The 27,456-nt window shown below is 37.3% G+C and overlaps 2 protein-coding genes across 3 annotated transcripts; one reads left to right on the top strand and one right to left on the bottom strand.

The window, feature by feature from the left end:
• Nucleotides 1-53: 53 nt before the first annotated feature.
• On the bottom strand, nt 54-12,733 carry LOC131984958 (cilia- and flagella-associated protein 69-like). Of its 2 annotated transcripts, none has more exons than XM_059349939.1 (23): nt 12,378-12,733; nt 11,386-11,445; nt 11,223-11,288; nt 10,727-10,836; nt 10,562-10,638; nt 9,920-10,090; nt 8,484-8,636; nt 8,087-8,261; nt 7,083-7,206; nt 6,927-6,975; nt 6,704-6,825; nt 6,390-6,621; nt 5,574-5,738; nt 5,366-5,481; nt 4,276-4,394; nt 3,850-3,931; nt 3,554-3,746; nt 3,250-3,387; nt 2,844-2,920; nt 2,349-2,546; nt 1,948-2,034; nt 1,769-1,852; nt 54-1,239 (listed from the first exon to the last, which is right to left on the bottom strand). In XM_059349939.1, exons 1-23 carry the CDS (start codon nt 12,465-12,467, stop codon nt 1,072-1,074), a joined length of 2,856 nt encoding a protein of 951 aa, XP_059205922.1. In that variant the 5' UTR covers nt 12,468-12,733; the 3' UTR covers nt 54-1,071. The 2 variants fall into 2 exon arrangements, with proteins under 2 accessions (XP_059205922.1, XP_059205923.1); XM_059349940.1 differs by having other exon boundaries at nt 9,992-10,090; nt 12,378-12,732.
• Nucleotides 12,734-12,865: 132 nt separating this feature from the next.
• On the top strand, nt 12,866-27,329 carry LOC131984959 (lysine-specific histone demethylase 2). The gene is made up of 21 exons (XM_059349942.1): nt 12,866-13,019; nt 14,040-14,182; nt 14,417-14,538; nt 15,148-15,237; nt 16,261-16,372; nt 16,474-16,587; nt 16,671-16,709; nt 17,214-17,406; nt 17,484-17,668; nt 18,141-18,311; nt 18,906-18,980; nt 19,068-19,202; nt 19,852-20,023; nt 20,732-20,859; nt 21,625-21,756; nt 22,513-22,587; nt 23,152-23,268; nt 23,439-23,564; nt 23,715-23,837; nt 24,643-24,795; nt 26,293-27,329. Exons 1-21 carry the CDS (start codon nt 13,004-13,006, stop codon nt 26,374-26,376), a joined length of 2,505 nt encoding a protein of 834 aa, XP_059205925.1. The 5' UTR covers nt 12,866-13,003; the 3' UTR covers nt 26,377-27,329.
• Nucleotides 27,330-27,456: the final 127 nt, after the last annotated feature.

Genomic DNA, 27,456 nt, shown 5'->3' with positions numbered 1-27,456 from the left:
TGTTAAATTCCTGCTCCCTAATTTTTTGTTCAAAATCAGGAAAATCAGGGCTTGAAATACGCCATGCACATTCACTGTAGCGCACGGAAAATTGTGTTTTATATTTCTGCGCCTTAGTTTGTGTGATTTGTTACTGTAACTGACTGGAAATCAGCAAGATTATATTTATTTTTCATGTATTCACACCAGGCCTGGTCTTATGAAGTGCTTTGTTTTTTCTTACTTATTTTTAGACTTTATTTAAGTTGAAACATGTAATGATGATAATATAACATGTTTACAAGGCCTGACATCACAAGTAATAATATTCTCCTGTAAATGCAGGTTTTTACCATTCAATATATATAAATATATATTATTCATCTACATTTATGCATCAATTCATGTATTCTCTTCTGAACATGTAGGCATGGCCAACATGAATTAGCAGTTTATCTGTTAACTGTTTTCAATGTTGTGATGGTCATAATATGGAAGGATTTATTGCTTTTGTGCTGAGAAAAAAAGTACAAATACACCAATTACTGCAGTATATAAGTTGTGTGTTGAAAGTCAAACATTTTTGGTGCATGTATTTACAGGTTTTATGCATCAATAAAAAAAAAATAAAGTGCTTCAAGCCCCGAGAATGATTTCTCAGAAGAAATTTTCACATATTTAAATCTAATGATCTGAATGAAAAAAAAGAATTACAAATCAATATTAGTATAATAGTATTTCCAATTTTAACTGAAAAACACTTATGATGTTTGAGTATTTGTTTATTTTTACAGCTGTACTATTTATCAGGCATGCTGAAATAAGACCAGTCTGACTAATAATGCCCTGTCTGTTTAAGGGGGGTTGGAGGTGGACGAGACGACAAGGTGCTGATTGTGCACAGCAAATTACCTCATGCCTGCATTTGCTGCCAAAAAAAGATGTCAGTATTTACAGACACTGGGAATGAATTAGAAACTATAAGAAAAAAATAATAATATGCATAATAAATGTGCTGCAAAGTTTGTTTTGTTTTGTTTTGTTTGGGTAAAATAAAGGTGCAATAATAAAGTACAGGCGTTGTATTAAACGTCAGTCTTTCACAGATACAGTGCTGAAGTATTCAGGGTCCTTTGTTGTTCGGGCTCCCACTTCGACCTGACCTGCAGCCTTGATGGGAGCTCTGGCAAGCTTCACTTTCACTCCTGCGGGCCCCGGAGCATCTGTTCTCTCTACAGACAGCACCTGACCGATGAAATGCTGCAACACAAAGCAAAACATGGCATGCATAAATCATCAAGTGAGTACTTGTCCTTATTGTTCTGCACAGCTCGATGTCAAGAGCTGATGAATTAGGTTAGCACATACATTTAGCATTGTATATTAGCACTGACTTTTATTGTTTCTCTATTTTATTATCTGTCAATTGTTATGTTTGTCCTATCTATCTATCTATCTATCTATCTATCTATCTATCTATCTATCTATCTATCTATCTATCTATCTATCTATCTATCTATCTATCTATCTATCTATCTATCTATCTATCTATCTATCTATCTATCCATCCATCTATCTATCTTTCTACATTTAAACTGATCTTACAAAAGTGTTTGATTTTTACAGCCTCAGTGCACAAAATTAAAGTACTGTCAATAATTACGGTTTTATATTAATTCTTTAAGAATTAGATTGGATACATTCTGGATAAAAAGTAATCTCTTGATCTCCTGAAGCCAAATTACTGTCAGTGAGCAGTAAAATAAAATGCTGTGTGTCAGTGAGAGACCTTTGCTGGATGAACTGCAGCCTCTTCACTCTTTGGTTTGCTTCTGGCTGATTCGATGTATTTCTCTCTCTGTGCTTTTACTTCCTGTAGAGAAAACAAAAGGCATAAAAACATAGTTCTTCAAATGGATTCTTTGCAACAGCACCTGAGGTTAAATCTGTGAATGTGAGAGATAAAACCTTCAGGATCTCATAGTTTGAAGTCTTGGAAACGTAACTGTCCCACGACTTTGCTGTAAGCTCCCGCTGCTTCCAGTGTGACTTAATCTGTAACACAAAGACACACAAAAAAAGAAAAACTGGTCAAGTTTCAGAGACAGATTATTTTCAGTGACAATATCAATACACTTAAATTAACTAGAACACAATAAAGCTGCACTGTCAATATTGAAGCCCACTTTCCAGTAAAAATAATGATTACTTGATTAAAGTAATAACTTGGAGTATGCTAAAAGCCTAAAATTTTATAATGATTTATCATCTCACATGTTGACTTTGTAGTCATCAAAGGAAATATATTCAGCTGACTTTCTTTCATTTGTCTTCAATTTTTTTAAACTTCTGACTGAAACTCTCAGCACCTCTGTGTACATGAGCTCCTCCTCGCCAATGTCCTCCTTCTCTTGCAGCTCCAGGATGCTGTTTTGTTCTGCTGCGACCCTCCTCGCCGTGTCCTCTGGAATCTTACAGATCGTACTCAGAGCCTCCTGATCGGGGCTGATCGGCCTCACTCCGTCAGAACTCAGCTCCCTGCTGATCTCGTCCCACACCTCACCGACCTACAGCGCCACCACAGACACCTCAGTGTTTAAAGTGATCCTTTGTTTACTTTCTGGAGTAAAATTAGACTTTACCATGTTTGCATGTTGAGTTTAAATATAAAGTGAGACACCCTTTGGTCTCTCTTTGTACTTAATTAGTTCTTAAGTAATTCATAAGCTATTTACTCCCGCAGCAAAAATTAAAGCTTGTATGTGAAGAATTTTAACTCAATTAGATCTATTCTCATGGTGCAAATATAACTAATTTCATATCTAGCAGTTACATTTTCTTTGCTTAATAAAGAGAAACCCTGCCTTGAAGTCCAGATATCTCCTGACGATGCTTAAGGTCACATAATGTTTTCTTGACAATCCAGGAAGGTCTTGAAAACCTACAAAAGTAATAGATAATTATTTTCACAGCATTGCTTTAAAGGCTCCTTTAATATTGTGGTTTTTTTTATTTTGCAAATGTACCGTAAAGGCCATTATGGTACTTATATGATCATGAATCAAGTAAAACACTGATCAAGATCTAAACTTTTTTATCGACATTTTGGCTAAAATAATGCAGTATATGGTCTTACAGCAAAAATTTTGGACATTTACAACATGCTTTAGGCTACAACGTCTAGGCTAAAGGATAAAAAAATCTCATCAGATGTTGATGTTCTGTTTCAACGCTGTATTTACTGCTTTGATTCTTTAAAAGCTGTTCTACCAAGTTTGCAGAAGATGGAGTAAATCTTTGAGCGCAGGTTCTCCGACAGCTCCAACACGGCTGCACTCGGTACGTTAGCGGGAAAAGACAGCTGGGGGCTCTCCTGCTGGTGATAACTGAGGATTGGCCTCTGGGGATCTTCAAGTTAGAAAGCAGAAAATAAGAGAGAAAGATTGATAAACATGAGATGCATTGCGCGAAAACAAATGTGGTGCTGTAGCTTCAATACAATACAATACTGTCCAATCAAATATATAAATATGTTCATGTACTCCCTCACAGTGTATTCTATCTGCAGACTGACCTGTGATCCCTCCGTGTTGGTTTCGGCTGACTTTCAGCTCCTCCTCCACGTCCCTCCACAGCTGCAGCAGGAATCTTGGCGCCGTCTGCCCGTCGGCGTCCCTCCAGCTCAGGATGTGAGACAGCGTGTTCGGGTTGTCACATAACTCCAGCAGGGTGGCGAGGATGTTGCAGTGAACACACCTGGGGCACGACTGTTGAAAAGAGACACACAAACAGCTTCACGTCAGTTCTTTGAACATTCAGGTGCATATGGACACAAAAGTGCAACAGAAACTGGAACAATCAGCTACTTACACTGAGTAAGTCCAACAGAAGAGATGCCCCCTCTTTAGCCAGGAAGTAATCTTCTGTGGTGTAGCAGCCAACAATACAGGACCTGAAGGGACACAAACTTTCTCAAATGTGGGGAAACAATGAGCCTTTTCCTTACTGCTTTATTTAAGTTTAATTAAGTTTATTTGACTATACAGTATTTACTTATATCTTGGGCTGTTTCAGAAAACTGGACAAAAATATAGTAAACGAGATGAGGTGAGAGTTTAGTATGTTCTTTACCTTAATCTAGTTATTTTATTAAGGACAGAGCGTATAGGACTAAAATTGTCATTTAATTTAACCTTTTTAGGAATTAGAAGGTAAATCAATCTTTATTAGATGTCCAAAAAACTAAAATTTTAACATTTTGACGATAGATATAACATATAACATAGCTGAACTGACCACACACAGTCCACTGTGGAGAGGATGAGCTTGTTGTGTCCCAGACCGCTGTAGAAACTGCTGGAGCCTTTTTTCAGGAAGTGAACCACCATCTCAACTCCTTCTGATCCAAACAGTTCCTGTCAGTACAGATATACTGTTTGTTTTACAAAACTGTCTTAATCTGAGTTTGAGATGACTACTGGCTGACACAAAACATAAAGACAGTTAGCAGGTAAAATGAAATTAGTGTTTAAAGTTGCAGGCAGATGGAATAACACAATGGGCAGTATTTTTGTCTTAAAGTTACTGTACAGAAGTGAAGTCAAATATCACGCACACAACCCCAAAACTAGTGATGTGCCAATGAAGCCTCATGAACCATTGCAATTATTTTCCGAGTCCACTAGATGGTGCTATTGGTTTCAAGAAAAAGGCTGAAGCAATGGTAATTGAGTATGCTTTCAGCTCTTTGTTGAACAGAGAGCACCATCTAGTGGACTCAGAAAATAATGACAATGGTTCATGAGGCTTCATTGGCACATCACTACCCAAAACCCCCCAATGACCTGGTAAGAGAACAACGCAAGAAGTCAGTCATGACATTACAACCCTGTTTTAGAGCATCTTATCATTTATTAAAAACAAAAAATGTCAGAAAAATTAACCCTAACAAACATCAGCGTGACCTAAAATTACAGAAACCATCTTTGGGAAGAATTTATTTGATGTTAATTTTGATTATTTAGTTTGGCTCATGTTCCATCTGCTGACATGAAAGGGGTGAGGTTATAACCTGCCATCAGGGGGCGATCAACATGGTTTGACTTCAGTTTTGGGGAGCTGTCAGGCCTCCAGCTTTATTGACAGTCTTAGCTGGCCAACTTTGCAAATTACTTCAGAAGCTAATATAATCACTGGCATTGTCTTTTTTTTCTCAAACAAAAACGTATCATCTTGTCCTTATCATCATTCAAACTACTTTAAAAGATGATATAATCAGACAAAAGTCACATACTGGCTTCAAATCAAACTATTTCTTGTGTGTTTTACAGGAACTTAATGGGATGTTTAACAGGAACTGTAATTAACAGACTAGTTTCAGCTTTACCTTTCTGTGCATGTCGCTCTCACACAGCGCTGAAAGTATCAGTTGAATATCGGACTTCATCTCCAAGGTGACTACATCGTCCTCATGAGGACTTGCTTCCATCTGCATCAAAATCCCTGAGATAATACAACAAGCAAGTCCATATCAGCCACATTTATTGTAAGTAAAATGTTTCTGCTGATGTTGTGCCAATTTTAATTCAATTCACCCAGCAGCTGATTGATGGTCCCTTGATCACAAAGGTCCTGGCTGACTGACTCTTCACCCAAAGACGTCATTTTTCGCAGCATTCTGATACAATGCCGCATCTGAGGCTTCTGGTTGCCTCTTCCTCCTGTGGCCTCGGAGCTGTGACCCTGACCAAAGTAAGCATCTGGAGGAAATATGCAATAAATTTTAAAAAATCCATAACGGTAAGCTACAATATCAAATTATAAAGATTGCCTTGTGGTAGTAAACTAGTGTCTGCCATTTTTTTCAGACTTGGAGATTGAAATACATATATTTTTTATGTGGTTTTACAAAAGAAGACTACCTTTCTTATGACAAAAAAAAGCTCTATATTTAGATTTTTATTAACCATTATTCAGAAAGGGAAAATATGTTGAGACCGAGGTCACATTTTCAATGGCGTCCTGGTTACATATTATACATTTTAGTCACAAAATGTGATTTATTATTGACAGATAAAGTCAAGTTATCAAAATTTTATTAATCAATCTCTTCCAAACATATCACAATGAAAATGAAAGGGGAAGATTGTGCCTGAAAACAAAATTATACCAACTTTATGGGCGACCGTGTATTTGGAGAGAGGAAACAATCTTTTATTTCATTTTAGGAGATTTTTTTCATATTCTGTGTCTTATGTAACAATTTAACAACACACTCAAATCATATTACATGACCAATGAACTGCAGTGTTGATGTTGTTCTAAAGGGCGCTCTGACAAGTCACATGCTTGACCTTTCAGATACAGGTCCGGCTCTCTTCAGTCTCCCATGTGTTTTGCAGCATTCTCACCTTGAGCGATGCACCAGTCGAGCAGCATCAGCTGACAGGCGTTCCCCTGACAGAACATGTAGTCGTCCAACAGGAGCGGAGCGATGGTGGAGAGGGTGGCGAGCGCCTGCAGCTGGAGCTCCTCCTGCTGGACGGAGGACCACTGACGTGAAGCTGAATGACGCTCTGACGAGGCAGTGGGTGGTTTTATAAGTGTCAACAGAGCAAGCACAACACTTTCCTCTTTATACAGCTGGGAGAAGGAAACATGCAGTGTTAAAATATCACATTTAGACTTCAATTACACACACAATACTAACTGATTGGTGACTGACCTGCAGAGCAGCTGGGTCCTTTGACATTACAACCAAGAGATGCAAAAGCAACTTCTTCATTTTTAAGTCTTGGTTATTGTAGGTGAGCTTGAGGGCACGGACCAAAGGGTCGTGACTTTTCACTGAAAGATAAAGAAAGAAGTCATGAAAGCTGCTACTGTACTTATAGATATTTCAAATGGTGAAAATAAAATAGCAATGTATAAGGAAAGAGTGTCCTCACGCTCTGGAAATGTGGCGAGAACCACAAGCTGTTTGGCAAATGAACTCTCCTGAAAATTAGAAACACCATGTCGAGCAAACTGTAAATATACTGGGCAGTTAGTATCAGGTGTATAGTATTTTTCATCATACAAACACTTACTCACACCGTACTCACAATAAGAAGAGAGTTGGGATTTTCAGCGATGAGAGTTGTGATCACGAGGAGACCGTTTCTGAGTTGGAGGTCAGACTGTTGGGAACCATTCATCAGCTGGTGAAAAAACGCTTCTTTCAGAGATCTAAGGAACAAAACAGGAAGTAAGACACAAATATCTAGTTGTACAGACAGAGGTACATTATATCTCCTCTCTCTCTCTCTCTCTCTCTCTCTCTCTATATATATATATATATATATATATATATTAAGAGTAAGATATATATCTTATATATATATCTTACTCTTAATCTTGAAGTTTATATTTTTCAGAAATTGTCTTGGAGAAATTTAAACCTTGTGCAGCATTTAAAAGAGTTTGTCAAAAAAAATGCCCTCTGATTATATATTAATATTATTTTGCACTTTCATTGAATTATGTTTTAACCCACTTCAGTACTGATCATAAGAACCAAATATTGTTTTAGAATTTTAAACTAACAGTTTGCTTTCCTTCCGCCACTGTTGATGTCAAAAATGTAAATAAACACAAAAATGTAACTAACTAACTAGTTTAACTAGAACCTTTTTCCATATACTACATTTTAGGGGGATTTCTCTCATATTATGTCAATTAACAACATTGACATTGATGCATTCTTCTTCTTACATAAGAGGACAAAAATATTGTCTTCCTAAAACTGCTATGAAATACTTTCTTTTAATATATTTTTTAACTTTTGTTCATGTGATTTTTTAAACAGACATCAGTCGTGATCAGAACTACAAAAAATTTGACTGATTTTCCTTTAAATGCCAGTTTGTTCCCACTAAACTGTCATAAACCAATCAAAGGAGTTGATGTTTAACCTTTTAAAATTAGAAAAATGTCCTGTGTGATGCACAAGAGTTAAGATGTTTACATTTTAGGATTCATCAGCTAAATAATTGGTCATTAAATTAAACAGAGAAATTAATTTTACAGCCTCATATGAAAACACGTGAAACTGACAGGAGACACGTACATGACACACTCCATGCTGCTGAGCTGAGCCGTGACCTCCTTGCTGCCTCTCTCCAGCAGGTTCCAGAGGACCTCGGAGGAGCGGAACAGGACCTGACCGGACGGGTCGGGTTCGTTCATGTGGAGACAGATGGTCTCTGCTCCTTGTGCATTCAGAATTAACGCACAGTTTACATCTGTGTTTGTAAAATGAAATGCAATTAATGACTGATGTTAAAATGACCCATTGACCTACTGACAAGGACACTTAAAATCACTGTTTTGATTGTGTGTCTCAATTATTAGATGATTTATGCTCTTGATGGCTACTTTCTCTAATGAAGGAGGCTGGATTGACATGTCTGACAGATCCCCTCCTCCACTACATCAGTGGACCCAAAATAAAACCAGTTACAGACCAGAGGAGCTGGAGAGGATCTGAAGTGTCTGCAGGAGCTGCAGCCTGATGGCGGGCTGGTTCTCCAGCGTGGCCATGGAGAGGAGCAACGTTTTAGCCAGGTCACTGCGCTCCAGCAGCTGCAGCCTGTAGCCTGGAGAGGTCGGCTGAAGCCCTGCAGAAAAACATTTTTAAAAGAATGAAATAAAATGCATTATGTAGGAAACAAACTAATGCTAAGCCAAGGGAAATCACAAATACAAAAACAGAAAAAAAGAATTGAAGAAGAAACACGTTATGTTTTACAAGTGTTTCATATTAGAAAACCAGGGTAACAAGAAGAACACCAATTTAAAAAAGTGATACAACAGAAGGAAAAAGGAAGAAAATTAGGATACATAATGAAAACAACAAAGAAAAAAGCTTGAATTGAACATAACATTCAGAGCCTAAGTTATGTGTGATTTCTGGAAGCAGTGCACTTAAAAATGTATTTAAAACATTAGGCCCAGTTTGTAAATGTGTGCAAAATGCATCTTTTTTTTTTATAATTAATGTGAATGTTTCTGACTCTAAAAGCCTCATTACAACCCTCCACCCACGTTGTTTTTCTTTTTTCTTTCTTCCTTATTTTATTTAATTTGGTAATCTTTTGTTTCAGTAATGTTCATCTGCTTACTATTTTGTCAAGTGCAGGCCTATAACAAAATGATGATTTTATAATTCATGTGAATAATACAGTTTCATGGTGTAAATTATTTTAACTACCGGTATTCTATATTCATGTGTTTATGTATACAAAAATGTGTCACTCTATATGCACAAAGTTGTTTTAAGTAGGGATGCAAGATATTATCGGCACGTTATCGGTATCCGCCGATATAATAAACTGATTAAATAATGGGGTGCATCACCTCTCTGTTGCACCTTGTTTGTAGCTCATAGAATTGTGCAGTGTAGTCTGAGCCCACCTTTTTATTTATCTTCTGATTAGGGACTGAAGCTGCTTATATTTTTTGTACTTTTTGTGATTTTGTTTGCACAGTGCAGATTGAGTCGTCACATATTGGGCTCCTGTTTTGTTCCTAAATTTGAATTTAGGCAGCAGTCTGTAAGGTACATGTAGTTTTATTCAATTTGGGTTTAATTGCTGTACAGTTGCACTTTTCACATGTTCCCAGTGAACACAGGTTATGTTTACTTATTATGTCAATTGGGAAACTGGCCAAATTTGCCCCGATTGTGGGTATTAGTTGTACAGGAAAAAAATATCGGTATCGGTAATCGGCTAAATGAGTTGTAAAAACCGGCATATCGGATATCGGTAAAAAATCCAATATCGTGCATCCCTAGTTTTAAGATAAGACACGCCTTTGTTGATCTCCAGAGGTGATATTCTGATAAGAAAGGAAACGAAGGCACAAGCATGCCACCACAGAAGTCATGAGAAAACCTCACTCAGTGAAAGTCTAGAAAATCGGTTGTCAGAGTGGAAAGTCCGAGGCTTTGGCTTGGGGAGACGGTCCGTACCGTCAAGCAGCTGTTTAGGAGCCACACAACTGTAGAATGACGTCACAGACTCAACTATGTGAAGTCTCACTTCAGCATCTGACACCCTCATCAGACAGCCTGCCAACAGAAACACAACTGTCAGAGTCGCTCATCATCATCACTCCTGTCTGGAGAAACTGCTGTCTTCGTTGAAGGAACAAATCAGTCTAGAACACTATTAAAAAAATAATGATGAAAAAAGCCAATGACGATAAAGAGATTTAAAGAAAATAATGATGTCTTGCACTGAAAAGGTTCGGCCACTGGATTTCAGATCCCACTCCACTCCACTCCACTCCACTCCAAAAACTACAGTTCCCTGCTGTAGAAAATGATGAACATGTTTGTTTTAAATTAAACTGTAAATTTGTGACCTTATGCATTACTTCTGTCTCTTTTTAGGATTTTTTGCCAGTAGATATAATAATATGTAATTCTTCCAGCATAACCCTTGAAGTCTACAACATATTTAAAAAATGGAAGTAGTTGCTGCTAAAAAGAAGAGAATAAATGAAATTTTTAAATCATTCCAATAATTAGTTTGTGTACCCATGTGAGAAAGGAAGTTTATGACGTCCTGAGCGTAGTGCAGTTCGTCAGATGCTTTCTCCTTCAGGAAGGGAAGCCTAAGATGACACAAAGCAAAATGTTGACAACAACAACAACAACAAAAAACATTATTTTCGATGATGGCAAAACATTTGAGTTTCTTACCTACAGATTAAAAGCGCCTCACACAAAATGAGCCCATATTCAGGGTGATCCGTCACTTTCTCAGCACAGATGTTGAGTATTTTGGTGATGCCTGTCAGCTCCTTCAAAAGCTTGAAATTATCTAAGAAGATTTAACAAGTTTTGGCAAAGCATATACAGGGATAAATCCCAGTGAGGGAGGGGAAGTGATGGGCCAAAGAGTCATCGTGATAACTGAGGTTATTTCTGAACAGGGAAAATGCTGACAGACGCAGCGATACAGCTGCAAATTAGAGCCTTGGGAATTAAGTTTGCCTCTGTGTTCAGGTTGCATGAGAGCAAATCTATTTTCATCACTGTGCCAGGGGACGGTAATCAAGGAAATTTGACAAACTGCTGCAGTGTGTGACACCTGAGAGGGATTTATTTTGGAAAAGATAGACCCTTCTTGGAAAGAAAAGTCTACGTGATCAGACATGTACGTATGTCAGAAGCATGAATTCAGAACAAAGGATACAAAGCCAATTTGGCATCTCTTCAGTAGTTTCTTCAGGACAAAGAGGTGCCTCTCCTTCAAGTTAGCCTTTAGTAAAAATAAACGTTATATAGAGTATACAGTGTGATTAAACATAACTCAACTTAAAACAGAAAAAAGTCTGATGGTATTAAGTTCAACTTACTGTCAAAGGATCTTCAAGAAGATGAATCACCTTACTGAGTTCAAGACTTTTAACACTGACCTGTAGAGAAATTACAGTTTAAATTTACTGTCTGTCTCCATTGGTGGCAATTATTAAGCGAACTCTGAATATGTGACAAAATATTTTGCATTAAAATTATCATCTCATGTCATATTTGGTTGTATGTCTTAAAGCTAATACTTTCCCCTTTGCTAGTTATTGCCACTTTTACTTCAGGAAAAGATCATAATACTTCTTCCATCACAGTGAATTGATGAATATTAGTATTAATATATGATATATATCCATAGAATATATATATAGTATGCACAATATAAAGAACATATTAGAATACACTATAAATAAACTATACTAATATACACCACTACTATTACAATGCAAAATCTAAATATCGCAAAAAATATATACAATAGTATGCACATTAATTTATTTTAATTTTAATGAAATTAGGTTTTTTATTTTATAAGTATTAACATAACATATATTGCATATAATATATATAGTAAACACAATAAAAAAAACATACTAGAACACACTTTAATCTTTTACACTTTATACAATAAGGGAGAGTGGGAGAAAAGTATAAATATGTGCAAATTCAATATATGCAAAGTTATTGAAGGGGCAACGCAGAAAATGTTTTTCTGCACTGAGTTCTTTTGATTTTAATATTTTCAGTACATTGGAGTATTTTACACTGTGGTAATGTTACTTGAAGTAAAATATTTAAATACAGGACTTGTAATTTAGAGTATTTTTAAAGTGTGGTTAAGATACTTTTACTGAAAGATCTTCCATTGCTAGTTATTGCCACTTTTACTTGTATAAAGTAGTTTTATACTTCTTCCACCACTGTAAATTGGTGATTATGAGCTAGCTGAGAGCTAGTGGAGACACTTAAGCAGTATAACTTCAGCAGTAAACTTGGCTACAAAACCCATTTAAAACGTGAGACAGGAACTGCTTGTTACCTCCTCAGTGTGCTGGTTCCTATCCGATGCTCTTGATCTGATGAGAGGAATGTCCGGTTTTCTTCTGTGCACAACTTTACCTGAATCCATGTCCAAAAATGTCCTCTTGTGTCAACTTCTTACTTTAAACATCGTCGGTTCATTTGATTTTTATATTTTGGTCTCCGTTGGTTTGCTGACGTTAAAATACCGAGAAAAAGTCAGCAATAAACATTATAAATAGAGCCAAGTTTACTTTTATTTTACCTCGGTGCTTGTTCGCCGATAACAAATAACTAATATTGACTTAAAATAACTTTAACTCGAGTTGTTTTTTAGTCACAAAACTCTTAAAAATAAAAAATATCGGCTCCGTTTCTTTCTGCCGTGCCCCGAGTCTGACAGCGTGCCACTGTTGCTATGGTGACAGTGTAGTACGGCGAGCAGCGCGGCTCAAATCTCACCTGAAAAAAGAAACGCCCATTTCCTCTTGAAAACAGGAAGCCGTATTAATGCAACAACAGCGCATTGATTTCCCCTCACAACAATAAAAGGAGGACGTATTGTAATTATTTTTAAAGAACCGCCTGACAAACAACACAAACGCGAATTAACCGCCCGGTTTAGAAGAAGCACCGCAGTGAGCCATGCTGTCGGATGCAGGTCAGTGTTAGCTCGTTGCTACATGCTAATAAACGTGACAGTGTTTGGCTGGTTTAAAGAGCCTGCTAATGTGTCGCCACATTTTCTCTGTTTACTTACAGTTTAATCCTCAATAGCTCTGGTTTAATCGTCATTAGGTCAGTTAAGGCGAGTCACTTCAAATCAAAGCATCGTTTTCATGCACTGATATTTTTTTAAGGCTTGTTTTGCTCTATTTTGCGTCAATAACATGTTTTCTCTCAGACTAGTAGATAGAAAACATCCGAAATACACATTTAGCTGTTTATTTTACTTCACTTTGTCTGTTTGCGTCTGTAGATGTCTTCTAAATTCACTTAAAGTTATCATCAGATATTGCATTTTTTACACATTCAAATATATAATTATAAAAACGTGTAACACAACAAATAATTGCCTTAATCTAAAGTAAACCACTGGGGGACGTTTCATGCTCATATCTGTAATTTAAAATTACAACATGACATAATTTTATAATACATATTTTTTAAAGAACATGTTCTCAAAATGAGTTTTTTCCTCATACTTTTAACCAGAAAACTCCAATTCAGGGGCCACATGCATAAAACAAACTCCAGTTTCTATACCATATCTATACTACTGAAGGTTTTTAACGTGGTTTTTATACATATCATATCATTCATAGCCTTATTTATTTAACATTTTATTCCTAAAAAAATGTGAAAACAGATTTTTCTTTATGGCTGTCTACAGTATTATCTGATTTATTGAATGATAAAAACAGACATCCAAAATTCCCTTTGTCTAAAAACCTTGACTTTAATATTCAAACAAAATAAATATAAGCAAATTAGCAAATATTTCCTAAAAAAATCTGAAAACTAATAATACAAAAAAATAGCTGTTTTAATATAAGTAATCTGGGGAAATTCTGCTTCCCCTAGTTAGGATGCATTATGTTCTCTGTCAGAAAGAGCTTTATCAGTCACAACAAAGTCTCCAGTCCACTGTCAAGTATGTGTTGATGTCTTTAATATTTAGACTATTCTGGGAATGCCTCTGGTGCTCGGCGAGCCAAGAAGAGGAGCTCTGGGGAGTCACCGGGGGACGGCCAGACCCTGCGTTCCTCTGGAAGGCAGATCAACGTCCGGGTGAAGCGCACCAACAACCCTCCACCTGGACAGGTAAACTGCAGCATGCATGTCCAACCAACCTCTGTCTGTTTCCTGAACACAGTCACAGTGTTCAATGGTTTACTGATACTCATATTTGATATTTAATACCTGATCTGCCTAAAAGGGTTCGCATTTTTGCTGATACTGATCCAGAATTTTAGATCTTGGCATCTTTAGTTTAAAGTAATCTGTGAATGAAGTTGACTTGAGCTCTGTGATGTCTTTCTCCACATGTTCTTCCAGAGCAAAAGAAAAGCCACAGACACAGAGGAGGAAGACGACCAGTCTGAGAAGAAGTACAGAAAGTGTGAGAAGGCCGGATGCTCTGCCACGTACCCCGTTTGTTTTGCAAGTGCATCTGAAAGGTAACAAGTGTCCTCGTATAAAAGATCAAATCTTATCAGGGTTGGGCGATGGCTTCCAAATGAGCAGATCACATTAACCTGACACTGCCAGGTTGTTAATTTCACAGAAAAGTCTGAGAAGCCTCATTGGAAACTGTTTGGAAAAGGGCAGGCACGTTCAAAAATACATGGCAGGTGACTGGATGATCTGTCTATCACCGTCACACACCGTCTGTGCTAAAACAACTCAGGGGAGGGGCAGAAGCCTGCAGTGCTCTTCCTATAATGGAGAAATAGTCTCCAGCTGTTATATCAATGGTGCTATTGCAGCATCGACACTAACCTCTTTAGGAACCGCAGTTGGTGTTCATTACTGTTTTTATTTTCAGACTTTTGAGCCCACTTACTGCCCATTCTTACTTGATCATACGATTTTCCCTTTGACTACTTTTTTAATATGCACCCATCCTACCATGAACCATGAGAGCCAACTGCCATCATTATGTATTAGAGTGGCACAATTGTCAGGAATGACGACTAAATCAGGGCTTCTAAATCACAATGTTAGGCTCAGATCTTAACTCACTTCTTTAGATTCAGATTGTTTTTAATGCTTCTGTTTCTTCTCAGGTGTGCTAAAAATGGATACACGTCTCGCTGGTATCACCTGTCATGTGGTGAACATTTTTGCAACGAATGCTTTGACCACTACTACAGAAGGTAATGTTGACAGAACAGCTACTCTATATGTATAACATTAAAGCTGGAGTGAGGTTCTTTTACATTTAACTTAAGGTTTGTTGCATTCAAACCTTGTTCACCCAATGCTGATTAAGACTATTAGTGCAAAGGAAAGCTCTTTGTATTTGGTATTACTAGTGCATTGCCCGTAGGAAGTATGTATTCGTACATTACATGCCACACTACAACATCTGCAACTCCATAAAACACTTACTTTTCATAAGGTACCACGCCATCCAGCACATACACATTCAACATTGATATTTGCTGGAAACTATTCGAATATTATTGGAAAATCGAACATTGTAGCGCACTTTAAAACTCTGAAAGATAGGTAGGCTAAATAAACTTACAGATGAGATGAGTCAGGGTGGAAATCCAGAGTGAATTGTGTTACTGACCAGGTGTAGGCCTATCACACAATTGGGCGGAGCTCCCCTAAAAGGCGTCCGATCAGAAACAGTGCAATGCCGCAACACGTCCTACATAAATAATGATGATGTCTAATTATTCAACTTATGATGATATTTTGAAAAATGAATTAAAAAATGATGTACACCTTCAGGCAATGCGTAAGCCACATACGAAATCTTAGGTCAGTCTGACTAACGGTCAGCGAGATATGCCCTAGACACACATCCACACACACACACACACACACACACACACACACACACACACAGACGCTTCTTGCATTTATAGATAGATATCAAGATTGTGGTCCCTGGTGAACCGGAGGATAGGTTTCTGGAGTGGATGCTCTCGATAAAACAGAAACTTGTCGTTTAGAGGAAGGATTAAGTCGCTCCTGGAGGTGTGGGAGATGCGGCGAACTCACCTGCAGACATGTCATCAACACGTCAACAGTTTTTGTGTAATAACTGTAACTGAGATAAAAGTTCTGCCCTCCAGCTTTAACAAATGTTTCAGGATTTTCTGCACAGTGACACTAAAAGTTGCATCAAGGCCATTAGATTAACTTTTTTTTTTGGTTGCTGGCAGTCACAAAGATGGCTACGAGGTCTTTGCTTCTTGGAAGAAGGTGTGGACTAGTAATGGGAAAAGTGAGCCGAGTCTGAAAGCTTTCATGGCAGATCAGCAGCTTCCATACTGGGTGAGTGCAGGCAGCTTTACTGTATCCTGTTAAACAGCTGAATGTGGTTATTATGAGTTCTCCATGTCAGAAATACACTAAAGTTTATTATGTTCCTTTAGGTTCAGTGTACTAAACCGGACTGTAGAAAGTGGCGTCAGCTGACTAAAGAGATCCAACTCACTGCCTCTCTCGCAGCAACATATCGCTGTGGGATGAAGTTCAACAACATCAAGGTAAACAGGAGTCAGGAGTGTCACCCAGACACAAAACAGACATTTCTCTTGTTTTTGTGATCGTTTTTTGTCTTTGCCTGCAGAGTGAAGGACCGGACCAGTGCTCCCAACCAGAGGACTTGGTAAGCTGCTGGTGTCTGATATAAGATGTGTTAGATTTTTTAGCCAGCCTTGTTTCAGGCAAAGTCTGAACCAATAACAATTCATTCAGTCCTTCTGCTGGAGCTTCAACTAAGGATTATTTTCATTATCATTCAATCTGCCTATTATTTCCTCAATTCCTGGCAATCGTTTGGTCTGTAAGATGTCTCAAATGTTCTTTTAATGTTTTGTTACTAAAAATCCAAAGATATTCAGTTTAATATGATATAAAACAGAGAGAATCAAGAAGAAATAAGACATTTATTGGTTGAAAACATTTTTTTGGCAATTTTTGCATGAAAAATTACTTTTATTTTAACACATTATCATAATAGTCTGCAATTATTTTCCTGTTGGTCAACTTATTAATTAGTCGGCTTTATTTTGCATAAATTTCCCCCAAAAATACACGTAGTATATGTGCCTTTGAACGACGAAGTGATGACTTTGCTGCTCGTTAATGCCACGCTGTTTCATTCTCACAGAGAGTGGCTGAGGTGACGGACAGCTGGTGGCATTCAATGCTGATTTTGCCGCCGTTGTTCAAAGAAAGTCCAGCCAGCCCGTTCCTCGCTGCGTACTACCCCGACTGTGTGGGGATGAGTCCGTCAGGCTCTCCCAGCAACATGTCGCTGTCTGAGCTGAGGGCGGATCACTGCAGAGCCGTCCCGCCACAAAGTAGGTCCCAGGAATGATTTATTCCATCTCATCAGTCTGAAGTCATGTGGTGTAGTAATGATGGCTGTGTTCATCAGTTCCAGGCCTGTGTCCGTACTTCCAGCCGTTCTACCAGCCCAATGAGTGCGGCAAGGCTCTGTGTGTGCGGCCGGATATGATGGAGCTGGATGAGCTGTACGAGTTTCCAGAATTCTCCAGAGATCCCACCATGTATTTGGCTCTGCGTAACCTTATTCTGGCTTCCTGGCACAAGAATTGCAAGGTACACTGCAGACAACAGGGACACTTTTTTTTTTCATGTTTTTTTAGCTTTAAATTTTGGAATATAACTGACTGGTTATGTCATCTATCACGTCTCCTTTTGGAAAAATAAGGAAAATCTTTACAATGCTAACCTGTTAGTCTTTCTGCTGATTTTAAAATTATTTCAGTACTTAATATAATACACTTCAAGCAGCTGAAAATATTGGTATTTTTAAACAGAAACTAAAAAACCCAGTTACTTAGTCTGGCTTTTACATAGTTTTCGTGACTTTAATTATTTATACTCATTCTAATATGACATTCATTAATTACTTTACTTTTTTTTTTACAACATTTTGTTGTTGACAACTGTGATTTATTTTAATGTATTCATTTATTTATTTTTGCTATTTTTAACATCCTGAAGTTGAAGTTTCTATATGGATACAATTTGATGAATTGACCAACAGCTTTTCCCCGTTTGTCTAAAGGAGGTGCTGACCTCCCAGAAATGCGCCCTGCACATCATCGTCCGGGGGTTGGTGCGTGTGCGCTGCGTGCAGGAGATGGACCGGGTGCTCCACTTCATGACCAGGAAGGGCCTCATCAACACGGGCGTGCTGGCGGTGAAGCGGCCTTTGCTCCCTGAGAGACACGGCTCCGTGAGTGCCCTCGTCTCTACTTCATCATGACACATCTCATGGAAAAGACTGTCTAAATTATTTATTTTGTTAAAAAACTTTCTCATACACTTCTAGATGCTCAGTGGATTAACACATGTATTGATTTTGATGGATTTCTTTTCTTGTTTTTGTTACTGTCTTTTTTTCTCTTTTATTTATTTTATTTAAAATTTGCTTGAATAAGTATTGTTGAGAAATATAAAAATACAAAACTATTATGCTTTACCTGTATTTTCAGCAATAGTAACAATTAATCTTGAACAAACCTTGTAAGTATCAAACTTTTGTTCGCCACAGAGCTCACTCTCCAATAATCCAACATCCAAACAAATTGCCTTTTTATTAAGGGACCCATGGTGTTGTTAACCACCTGGTTTTCATACAAAAATACATCATCCTTGCAGCACTTTATTTTGTCCTGTAAATATCATATGAAGGCCCACAGGTATGTGATAGAGTCAGGGGTCTCCACTAGGTTTTGTTTCAGCAAAAGAACAAGAAAACAATATTATACAAAAAAGTTTATCACAAAATAAAGACTTAAAGGACCTGCCACATCATCTATTCCTGCAGAGAAATGTTCTCATCATTGGAGCTGGCGTTTCGGGGCTGGCTGCTGCACGACAGCTGCAAAACTTTGGCACTCAGGTAACCGTCGTTATTTCCTACTGAGCTCACATTTTTCCCAGTTTGCTGTGCACACTGCGGCCCCTTTACGTCCTCATCGGTTTACAGGTGGTGGTGCTGGAGGCGAGGGAGAGAATCGGAGGTCGTGTGTGGGACGATACTTCTCTGGGCGTCACTGTCGGGCGAGGAGCTCAGATTGTCAACGGCTGTGTAAACAACCCCATCGCCCTGATGTGTGAACAGGTAAGATTTTTCATTAACTCTAAATTCTGCAAGAAAATACTCTACATCAGGGGTAGGCCACCTGAGGCTCCAGAGCCACATGTGGCTGCCCCTCTCCAGTGGCTCCCTGTTGCTTTGACAAAAAAAAAAAAAATAGAATTTGTCTACAATTTAATCCACATCATTGTAGTGATTCTTACATTATCCAATTGTAAAAATATGTACCCAATAGACAGGAAAAAAATGTGCATCATAGCCTATGACCTTCTGGCTCTTTGCTCTATACATTTTTGCCAAAACTAGCTAACAGAAAAAAGACTCATACATGGGTCATGGGTTCAAAGATTTGTTTACATTTACTGCCAGTACTTCACACAGAGTGATTTGCTTGATTTGCAGCGAGAAATTGGCAAATTACCTTCATTATAAGTCTCGAAGATGCGGCTCCAGAGGGACTTTTCTTTCTGTTTTTTGGCCAAAAATGGCTCTTTTCATGGAGAAGGTTGCCGACCCCTGCTCTACATATTTATGCTGCACATTAAAGCTGATCTCAAGTCTGTTTTTTTTTTTCATTTCATCTTCTGAATGGAAACATACACGTCTTGTGACATCTTGCATGACTCTAGGATTTGTGTTTTGTCTCATTTGACTCTTCGCTCTTCTGCTGCAGATGGGAATCAAGATGCACAAGCTGGGTGAACGCTGTGACCTCTTTCAGGAGGGCGGGCAGGTTACCGACCCAGCCATCGACAAGCGCATGGACTTCCACTTCAATGCCATCCTGGACGTGGTGGCAGAATGGAGGAAGGACAAGTCCCAGAACCAGGACACGCCGCTGAGAGGTGCTAAACTCTAGACATGATGGTTTTATTCTAGAGTGTGAGGTTCACTGTGGTTCAGTGAAGCCACTTGTACACGTGGAACCAGCAGCTTTGATAGCTTTCATTATCAGATTAATGTTGTCTTGTGTTCACGCTTAGATCATTTGATAAAAGGAAATCTCCATTATTTGTTTAGTAGATTGCTTACTCCTGGGTTAGGGTTGCAGCAATCATAGCAGCCATTCTCATGTTCAGCCTCACTTAGAAATTATCAAATGTATTTACATATAATTTCCAGATGTCATGATGGTGATGAAGAGCATGTTGCAAAGGGCTGTGGGATTTGGAAAAAATATCCAATTAGAATTTTTTTTAACTGATGTTGCAATTGCAGTATCCAGAATTATTATTTTTTACATCATTATTCAAATTTTCATTTAAAGAAAATTCAAAATGATCATGGTGTGAGGGACTTTTTTGAGAGGATTTGTACCAAACAAAGATTTGTTTTTCTTTAAATCTCTAGAATAAGATTTGCAGAACCTCAGTTCTTAATTCACTCTTAATACACATTTTGCCTTTAGCAAATATTGCACCTACTGCGACTTGTCCACAATGCAATTTCAATAAAATATCAACTCATTGTGCAGCCCTGTTGCATCACAAGTGTGAAACTGAATTTGGTCAGTTTAGAAATATTTATTTGAATGCATTTTCTAATTTCTGCAGAGAAAGTCCAGGAGGTAAAGAAGAACTTCCTCCAGGAGTCTGGAATCCAGTTCAGTGAGTTGGAGGAGAAAGTGCTTCAGTTTCATCTCAGCAACCTGGAATACGCTTGTGGGAGCACGTTGGACCAGGTGTGGGAAACTCAAACACTAAAGGGCTGCACGATTTTTCAGTTTGTATATGTTTTAATTAGGAAAATTCAAGCTAGTTTATTGTTAGCAGTAAATCCTATATTTCTATTTGTGATATTTTGTATTTAACCATTTGATGCACAACATGGGTCTAAAATGACCCTCATTCATTTCCCAAGCTGCTGTGTGTTTCTGTGCTCTATCTTTTGATATCAACTTATTTTATGATTGAATATTCCAAGTATTCTTTAAATATCTTGTTTTTGATAACAATAGATCATTATTTCCATTTTGGCTCTCATACTTTATGAAGAAAAATAGTTTTGTATTATTACATAGCTAACTACTTGGCTAAGTAGCTTGCTAAGCTAACTACTTAGCCAAGAAGTTAGCTAAGTAGTTAGCTTAACAAGCTACATAGATAAATACTTAGCCAAGAAGTTAGCTAAGTCGTTATCTTAGCAAGCTACTTAGCTAAAAAATGGATATGGGTCATTTTTGACCCATGTTGTGCATTAGAAGAGTAGTGACACAAAAAGGGATTTTATTAAAAAATGAATAAAGGAAAACATAAAATTAGGATGATTATAATGATCAACAAAAAACTAATTTAGGAAAACCTGGAATACTGTATGATCAAAATTATTTATTGCAAAGATATAGAACATAAAAACTCTGTCGGGTCACTTTAGACCAATGTTGTGCATCAAAGGGTTAAGGAAGCTGTGATGAAAATGTTCTCAAGTATATTATTTTTGTTTGCAGGTGTCTGCAAGATCTTGGGACCACAATGAGTTTTTTGCCCAGTTCTCAGGAGATCACACTTTACTCACAAAGGGCTATTCCGCTTTGCTCCACAAACTGGCCGAGGGCCTCGACATCCGCACAAAGTGCCCGGTTTGTATTTTTGTCCTTCAGTTTCAGCTGGGAATCAGCCCAGCTCAGCTGAAGACTTTTCTGTTTGCCACTTCCTTTACTGCACTGTAACTTTTATTCCTTTGATATTTGATTTTTTTTTTTTTTTTAATTATCAGCTCGCTTTCAATTAAAATTTTTTATCTTTTATATTTTTTACATTTCTGATCTTCTGCTTAGCTACGAAGCATCCAGAACTCTCAGATCATCTAGGACTGGTCTGCTTTGTGTTCCCAGAGTCAGAACTAAACATGAAGAGGCAGCATTCAGCAGCATTCATTTCATGCACCACATAAAAAAGCCGAATAAATTAAGGGACTCCTCTCGTTTAGCGATATGAGTAGAGAATTTGATATTTTAAAAATCAATTTTTAATCTTTGAATGTACTTTTATATTTTTTCCTAAATATTTTAACTGCTTGTTTTTAGTCTTATATTTTTATATTTGAATGTCATTTTATATATGTCTCTTTCTATTGCTCTAATTTTTTATTCTTTATAAAGTTTTATGTAAAGCACTTTGAATTGCCCTGTTGTTGAAGGTGCTTTACAAATAAACTTGCCTTGCCTAAAGTATTAGCAACATTTTTTTCAATATGCTAAAGGTAATATAAAAGTTCATATAGAAGTTATGCAAGAAAAACCCTTCAGATTGCAGCTTCAACTTTGTCACACTATGTTGTATTACTACAAAGATAAATCCCAGGTTTAATAGTCTGGTTTGTTTTTCAATTCCAGGTTCAGGCCATTGATTACTCAGGTGATGTTGTCAAGGTTACCTCCTCCAACGGCTCCCAGTGGAAAGCACAGAAGGTAAAAACATGTTGATAAATGTTATAAAATTGATTTATATTGTCTATATTAGCAGACTTTACAAGATTCAAGACTCAAGAGGTTTTTTTTGACAAGTAAAAATGGATTTACAGTTGTTAGTATCAAAATTGTACAGAGCCAAGGGTTTTGTATCAATAGCTTCTTGTTCCAAATGTTCATTGTCCATTCCCTTTTAATAATATGAATATGTAAGGAAAAAACAAAGACATAGAATTTAACTATTTACATCCAGGGGGGTATGGAGGCAAAAAGTATATATAATAATAAATATAAATGCCTGTAGCAGTTAGGCATCATTCAGTTGTATTCATGTCACTGAGATCTAGTGGGAAACCCCCCGCAAAAAAAGGAGTTTTTATTGTCATTATACAAGATAACGGAATTTCCTTCAGACTCATGGCTTAAAGGCATACAATATGTTAAGAATACATACAATAATTTAAAAAGGCACATGTTAGAATACTACTAATACTACTAATACTTTACTTTGGAGGATGTATAATTGTAATGTTATTGAGTTTTTACATCCTTTTCCTCTCTCAGGTTCTTGTTTCAGTCCCGTTGACTTTACTCCAGAAGAACTTCCTTCAGTTTAACCCTCCGCTTCCCGAGAGGAAACTGAAAGCGATCCACAGTCTGGGAGCCGGTATCATAGAAAAGGTAAGAACTGTTTTCTATGTGAACTTCATAGTAGCAGATTAGTACAGGCCACCAGGCAAATTACGGCAAATCTTTATTTTTATTTTTAAGGCAGAGTAACAAAAGTGGCTTTCTAATAAGAAAGTTGCTTGCTTGTTGATGCGAAAATATTCTTTTAAAATGTCTTTCAGATCGCTCTTCAGTTCCCGTACAGATTCTGGGACAACAAAATCCAAGGAGCAGACTACTTTGGTCACATACCACCAAGTCCTGACAAGAGAGGCATGTTCAGTGTCTTCTACGACATGGAGCCTCAGGTTTGTTCATCTTAAAGTCCCACACTACAGCTTTCAAAGAGGATAGAAAAGGAAAAGGAACATTTCTTGATTTTGCATTTTGTCATGATTAGATTGTGCAAAATGTGTGTGTGTGTGCGTGTGTGTGTGCGCGTGTGTGCGCGCGCGCAGGGGAAGCAGGCTGTCCTCATGTCTGTTATCACTGGCGATGCTGTCCCTGCTGTCCGGGACATGGAGGACAAGGAGGTGGTGGATGAGTGCATGAAGGTCCTGCGGGAACTTTTCAAAGAACAGGTAAAGCTGTCACAACGTGCCTGATGAATAGTGGACAGAGACTGAAAATAAAAGTATTTCTGATGCATGAAAAGGCCTTTTTCTTAAATAAAAAACAATGCAACAATGAATAGTCCTAGGAACTAAACTTAGGAGCCAAACTGTGAGCTGAGAGCCCCTTTTCTTATTATGTTTTTTGATAAAGTGATTTATTTTGAAGATACAACCACACAAAGACTTTGACATAAGCCCCCACCCTGATAGTTCCTGGGTACACTTCTCCCAGTCACTTCGTCCGAGCGAGAACTAAACTTAGACCCTGATTCCTTCAGTTGAAACTCAGATAAAGTCACACAGTTCCTGAAAAGGTTTTGCAGTTGAAAAGGATTAAAACACATGAAGTGAAAAATTCATGAGGCAAATTTTCTATGAGCATGAAATATACTTTGTTGTACCGCCACCTGTCTATAAGCAGGATTGGTGCAAAAAAAGTGGTATTTATTAACAAGAAGCTTACTAAAATAAAAGGCATTTAACAGTGAAACTAAAGAAAAGAACTCCAAACATGAAAACTGTAGTCTCTGTTTTTCACTCATGGCATCTTACCATTTCAGCCTCACCTTAATTGATATGCTTCAAATAATCTGAAATATTGGACTTACTTCCCTAAACAGTTACAGAACAGAGCCTAATAAATACAGAGAAACGAGTGGTGACCATTTCATAAACCTGTTTTCTTTTGATATACAATTTTTCAAAGTTACCTGTATTATTTTTGTGTTTCTCATGACTGTTGTTGTTGTTTACCGTCTGTCATCCTTGACAGGAGGTCCCAGAGCCACTAAATTTCTTTGTCACACATTGGAGCAAAGACATGTGGTCCCAGATGTCCTACAGCTTCGTGAAGACGGGGGGAAGTGGCGAGGCCTACGACATCCTCGCTGAAGACGTGCAGGGAAAAGTGTTCTTTGCTGGAGAGGTAACTGGGACCAGTGTTACATGTGATACCTATCTCTATCCACACACATTTTCACTCTGCTTCTACTGTGACAAATAAAAAGGTAAAAATGCCAAAAAGGAGAGAAAATGATCCAAGAAAAGATGGGGAATGCTGCACCGAGTCATAAGATTAAGTTAAAAATCAAATGCTCTTCAAGGAAATGGGAAAGTTTGAGTATGAATAAAACAAGAATTCTTACTTTTTGTGGAAGTCCCTGGTGTGAGTTGGCACTCTAAGTAGTATTAAAATCCTTTATTTCATTGGTCATCAATGATTTAATAAAGAATTTTTATTTACAATCAGAATGAATCCTACTTAGACTGCCAATTAACACCATGGACTTCCTCTGAAAGTAAGATGGACAGTCAGAGCTGTTTGTTTGTTTTTACTCATTCTGCATTTTCGATTACTTTGTCAAATTAATTTCTGTTGTTTTATATGAGATGCTTATAGCACTCCTTTTACTTATAATGTCAGATGTGTGGTCATAGGCCTGTCACAATAACTATTCTTATTGGAAGATATATTTTCACAGAAATTATTGCGATAAACAATAATATTGTAACTTTAAGGCCACTTATATAATGATTATATACTAGGATTATAATGCAAGAACACTCTTTCAAAGAGCAATTAACTTTTAATATTTAACAATATTAATACACGAATGTGGAAAAATTATTAAAATATCATCAATAACTACAACAGAGCAGAAATATTTTTTTAAATGCTGTTCAAATATCCATTGTTTAGGCCCTGCGTTCAGGCCTTATGATAGTCTGTAAAACCTGCTGTTAGTCAAACATCATCTTGGCTCAAGTGTTGGTGACATTATTAAGTAAAGAAACCAGCAAAAAGTTTTCAGATCCTTTACTTCAGTAAAAGTACTAATACCACACTGTGAAATAACTCCACTAAAAGTAAAAGTCCTGCATTCACAACTTAGTAAAAGTACTAAAGTATCAGCATCAAAATGCACTTAAAGTAATAAAAGTAATTGTTATGCAGAATGGAGCCACTGAGATTGTTTTTTATATATTGCATGTATTATTGGATTATTATTGACGCATTTATGTAAGCAGCATTTTCATTTTAACTGCTTAATATACTGTAATAAGCTTTATTTAAAAAAATGTAATAACTTTAAATTTATCATGTTTTTTATATTACATCTCGACCTGAAAAAGTAACTAAAGTGGGCAGCTAAATGTAAAAAGTACAATATTTGTATCTAAAATGTAGTGGACTAGAGAAGAAAAAAAAGGTACATAAAATGGAAATATTCAAGTAAAGTACATCTACCTCAAAATTATACTTAAATACAATTGAGTAAATGTACTTAGTTACATTCCACCACTGCCTGCAAAGTCCATATTGTCATATATTAGCTATAATATCACCAGACTAACAGATTGCATATTTTAAAACTGTTTTAAATTGATTTGTTGTTGTTGTTGTTGTTTTATTCGTTACCAGGCGACCAACAGACATTTCCCTCAGACTGTGACAGGAGCGTACCTGAGTGGAGTCAGAGAGGCCAGCAAGATGGCTGCTATGTGAACTCTATCAGCACTCACACACACCAGCATGGACACACAACAAACCGTTAAAAACTAACTCGGACTGTGTCAACCTGAATTTCACTGTACTGTGACGTGTCTGATCAGCAAGACGCCACGGTGAAGTCGGGCTTCTCTACAGATTCAACAAAGGAGGAGTGTTTTTTATTTCTATCAAAAGATGCAAAATTAGTAGCAAGGCATGAACCTTCTCTGTGCAGCTCTGTCTGTGTCTTCAATTTGAGTTCAAATGATTGATGTAGGTAGCACTTTGTGATGGAAAAGGTCAGAAATGTTTTCATATTGAGGGATTAGGGTGCATGAAACATTGTTAAACTTTGTCATCTAATCACAATTTAAGTCAAATTTAATCTCCAAGTATCAGGTTTCAAGAGATTATGTTGTAGTGATGTTTCAAGAGTTACCCACCGATGTTTTATACGACTGTGATGTGATTATGTGTAATGGGAGAAAGGTTAGATGTATAGTAGGAGTACTTCTGTGGTAGCATTTTTGGTTTAAAACAACTATTATGATTTAAAAACGGTAAGAAAAAGAAATGAGTAGTTCATGTGTGTGACGAGTTGAATAGTGAATGATCAGGACTGTACCCTCACTGTCTCAGGGATGTGATCAATACACCTAGCAGAAAATGTTGGAAGAAAATAATAATTGTGATTGGACAATAATGAAAAATGTTGGAAAAAAAAGTAAAAGAACACACCAAAGGAGGTTAAAACTCTCCATATTTCTCTTGCATTAGTTCCCTGAACAATGTCAGCACTTTCCTCACTTTGTTTGATAAATGTTGACTAATGAAGCTTTACATGTAGGTCCTCATATCTCTGTCTGGATCAGAACATCTACATGATCATGTCCTGTTCGTTCAGCGCTCAAATATTTATCTTGTATGTGTGTAATAAACTGAGCTATCAACTGCCAGACTGATGAATATTTAGATCTTTTTTTATTTTGTCCCTAACCTCTTCTTCTCTGAACTCGGGTAAACTAGCTGCATAGCTGAGGGACCCGGAGAGAACCAACGCTGACATGCAAACTCTGCAGAGGTTTGAAGCATGGA

Source organism: Centropristis striata, chromosome 14 (assembly GCF_030273125.1).
Source record: "Centropristis striata isolate RG_2023a ecotype Rhode Island chromosome 14, C.striata_1.0, whole genome shotgun sequence".
Taxonomy (NCBI): domain Eukaryota; kingdom Metazoa; phylum Chordata; class Actinopteri; order Perciformes; family Serranidae; genus Centropristis; species Centropristis striata.
Note: the sequence above shows the minus strand (reverse complement) of the source record. Positions and strands in the feature narration are given on the sequence as shown.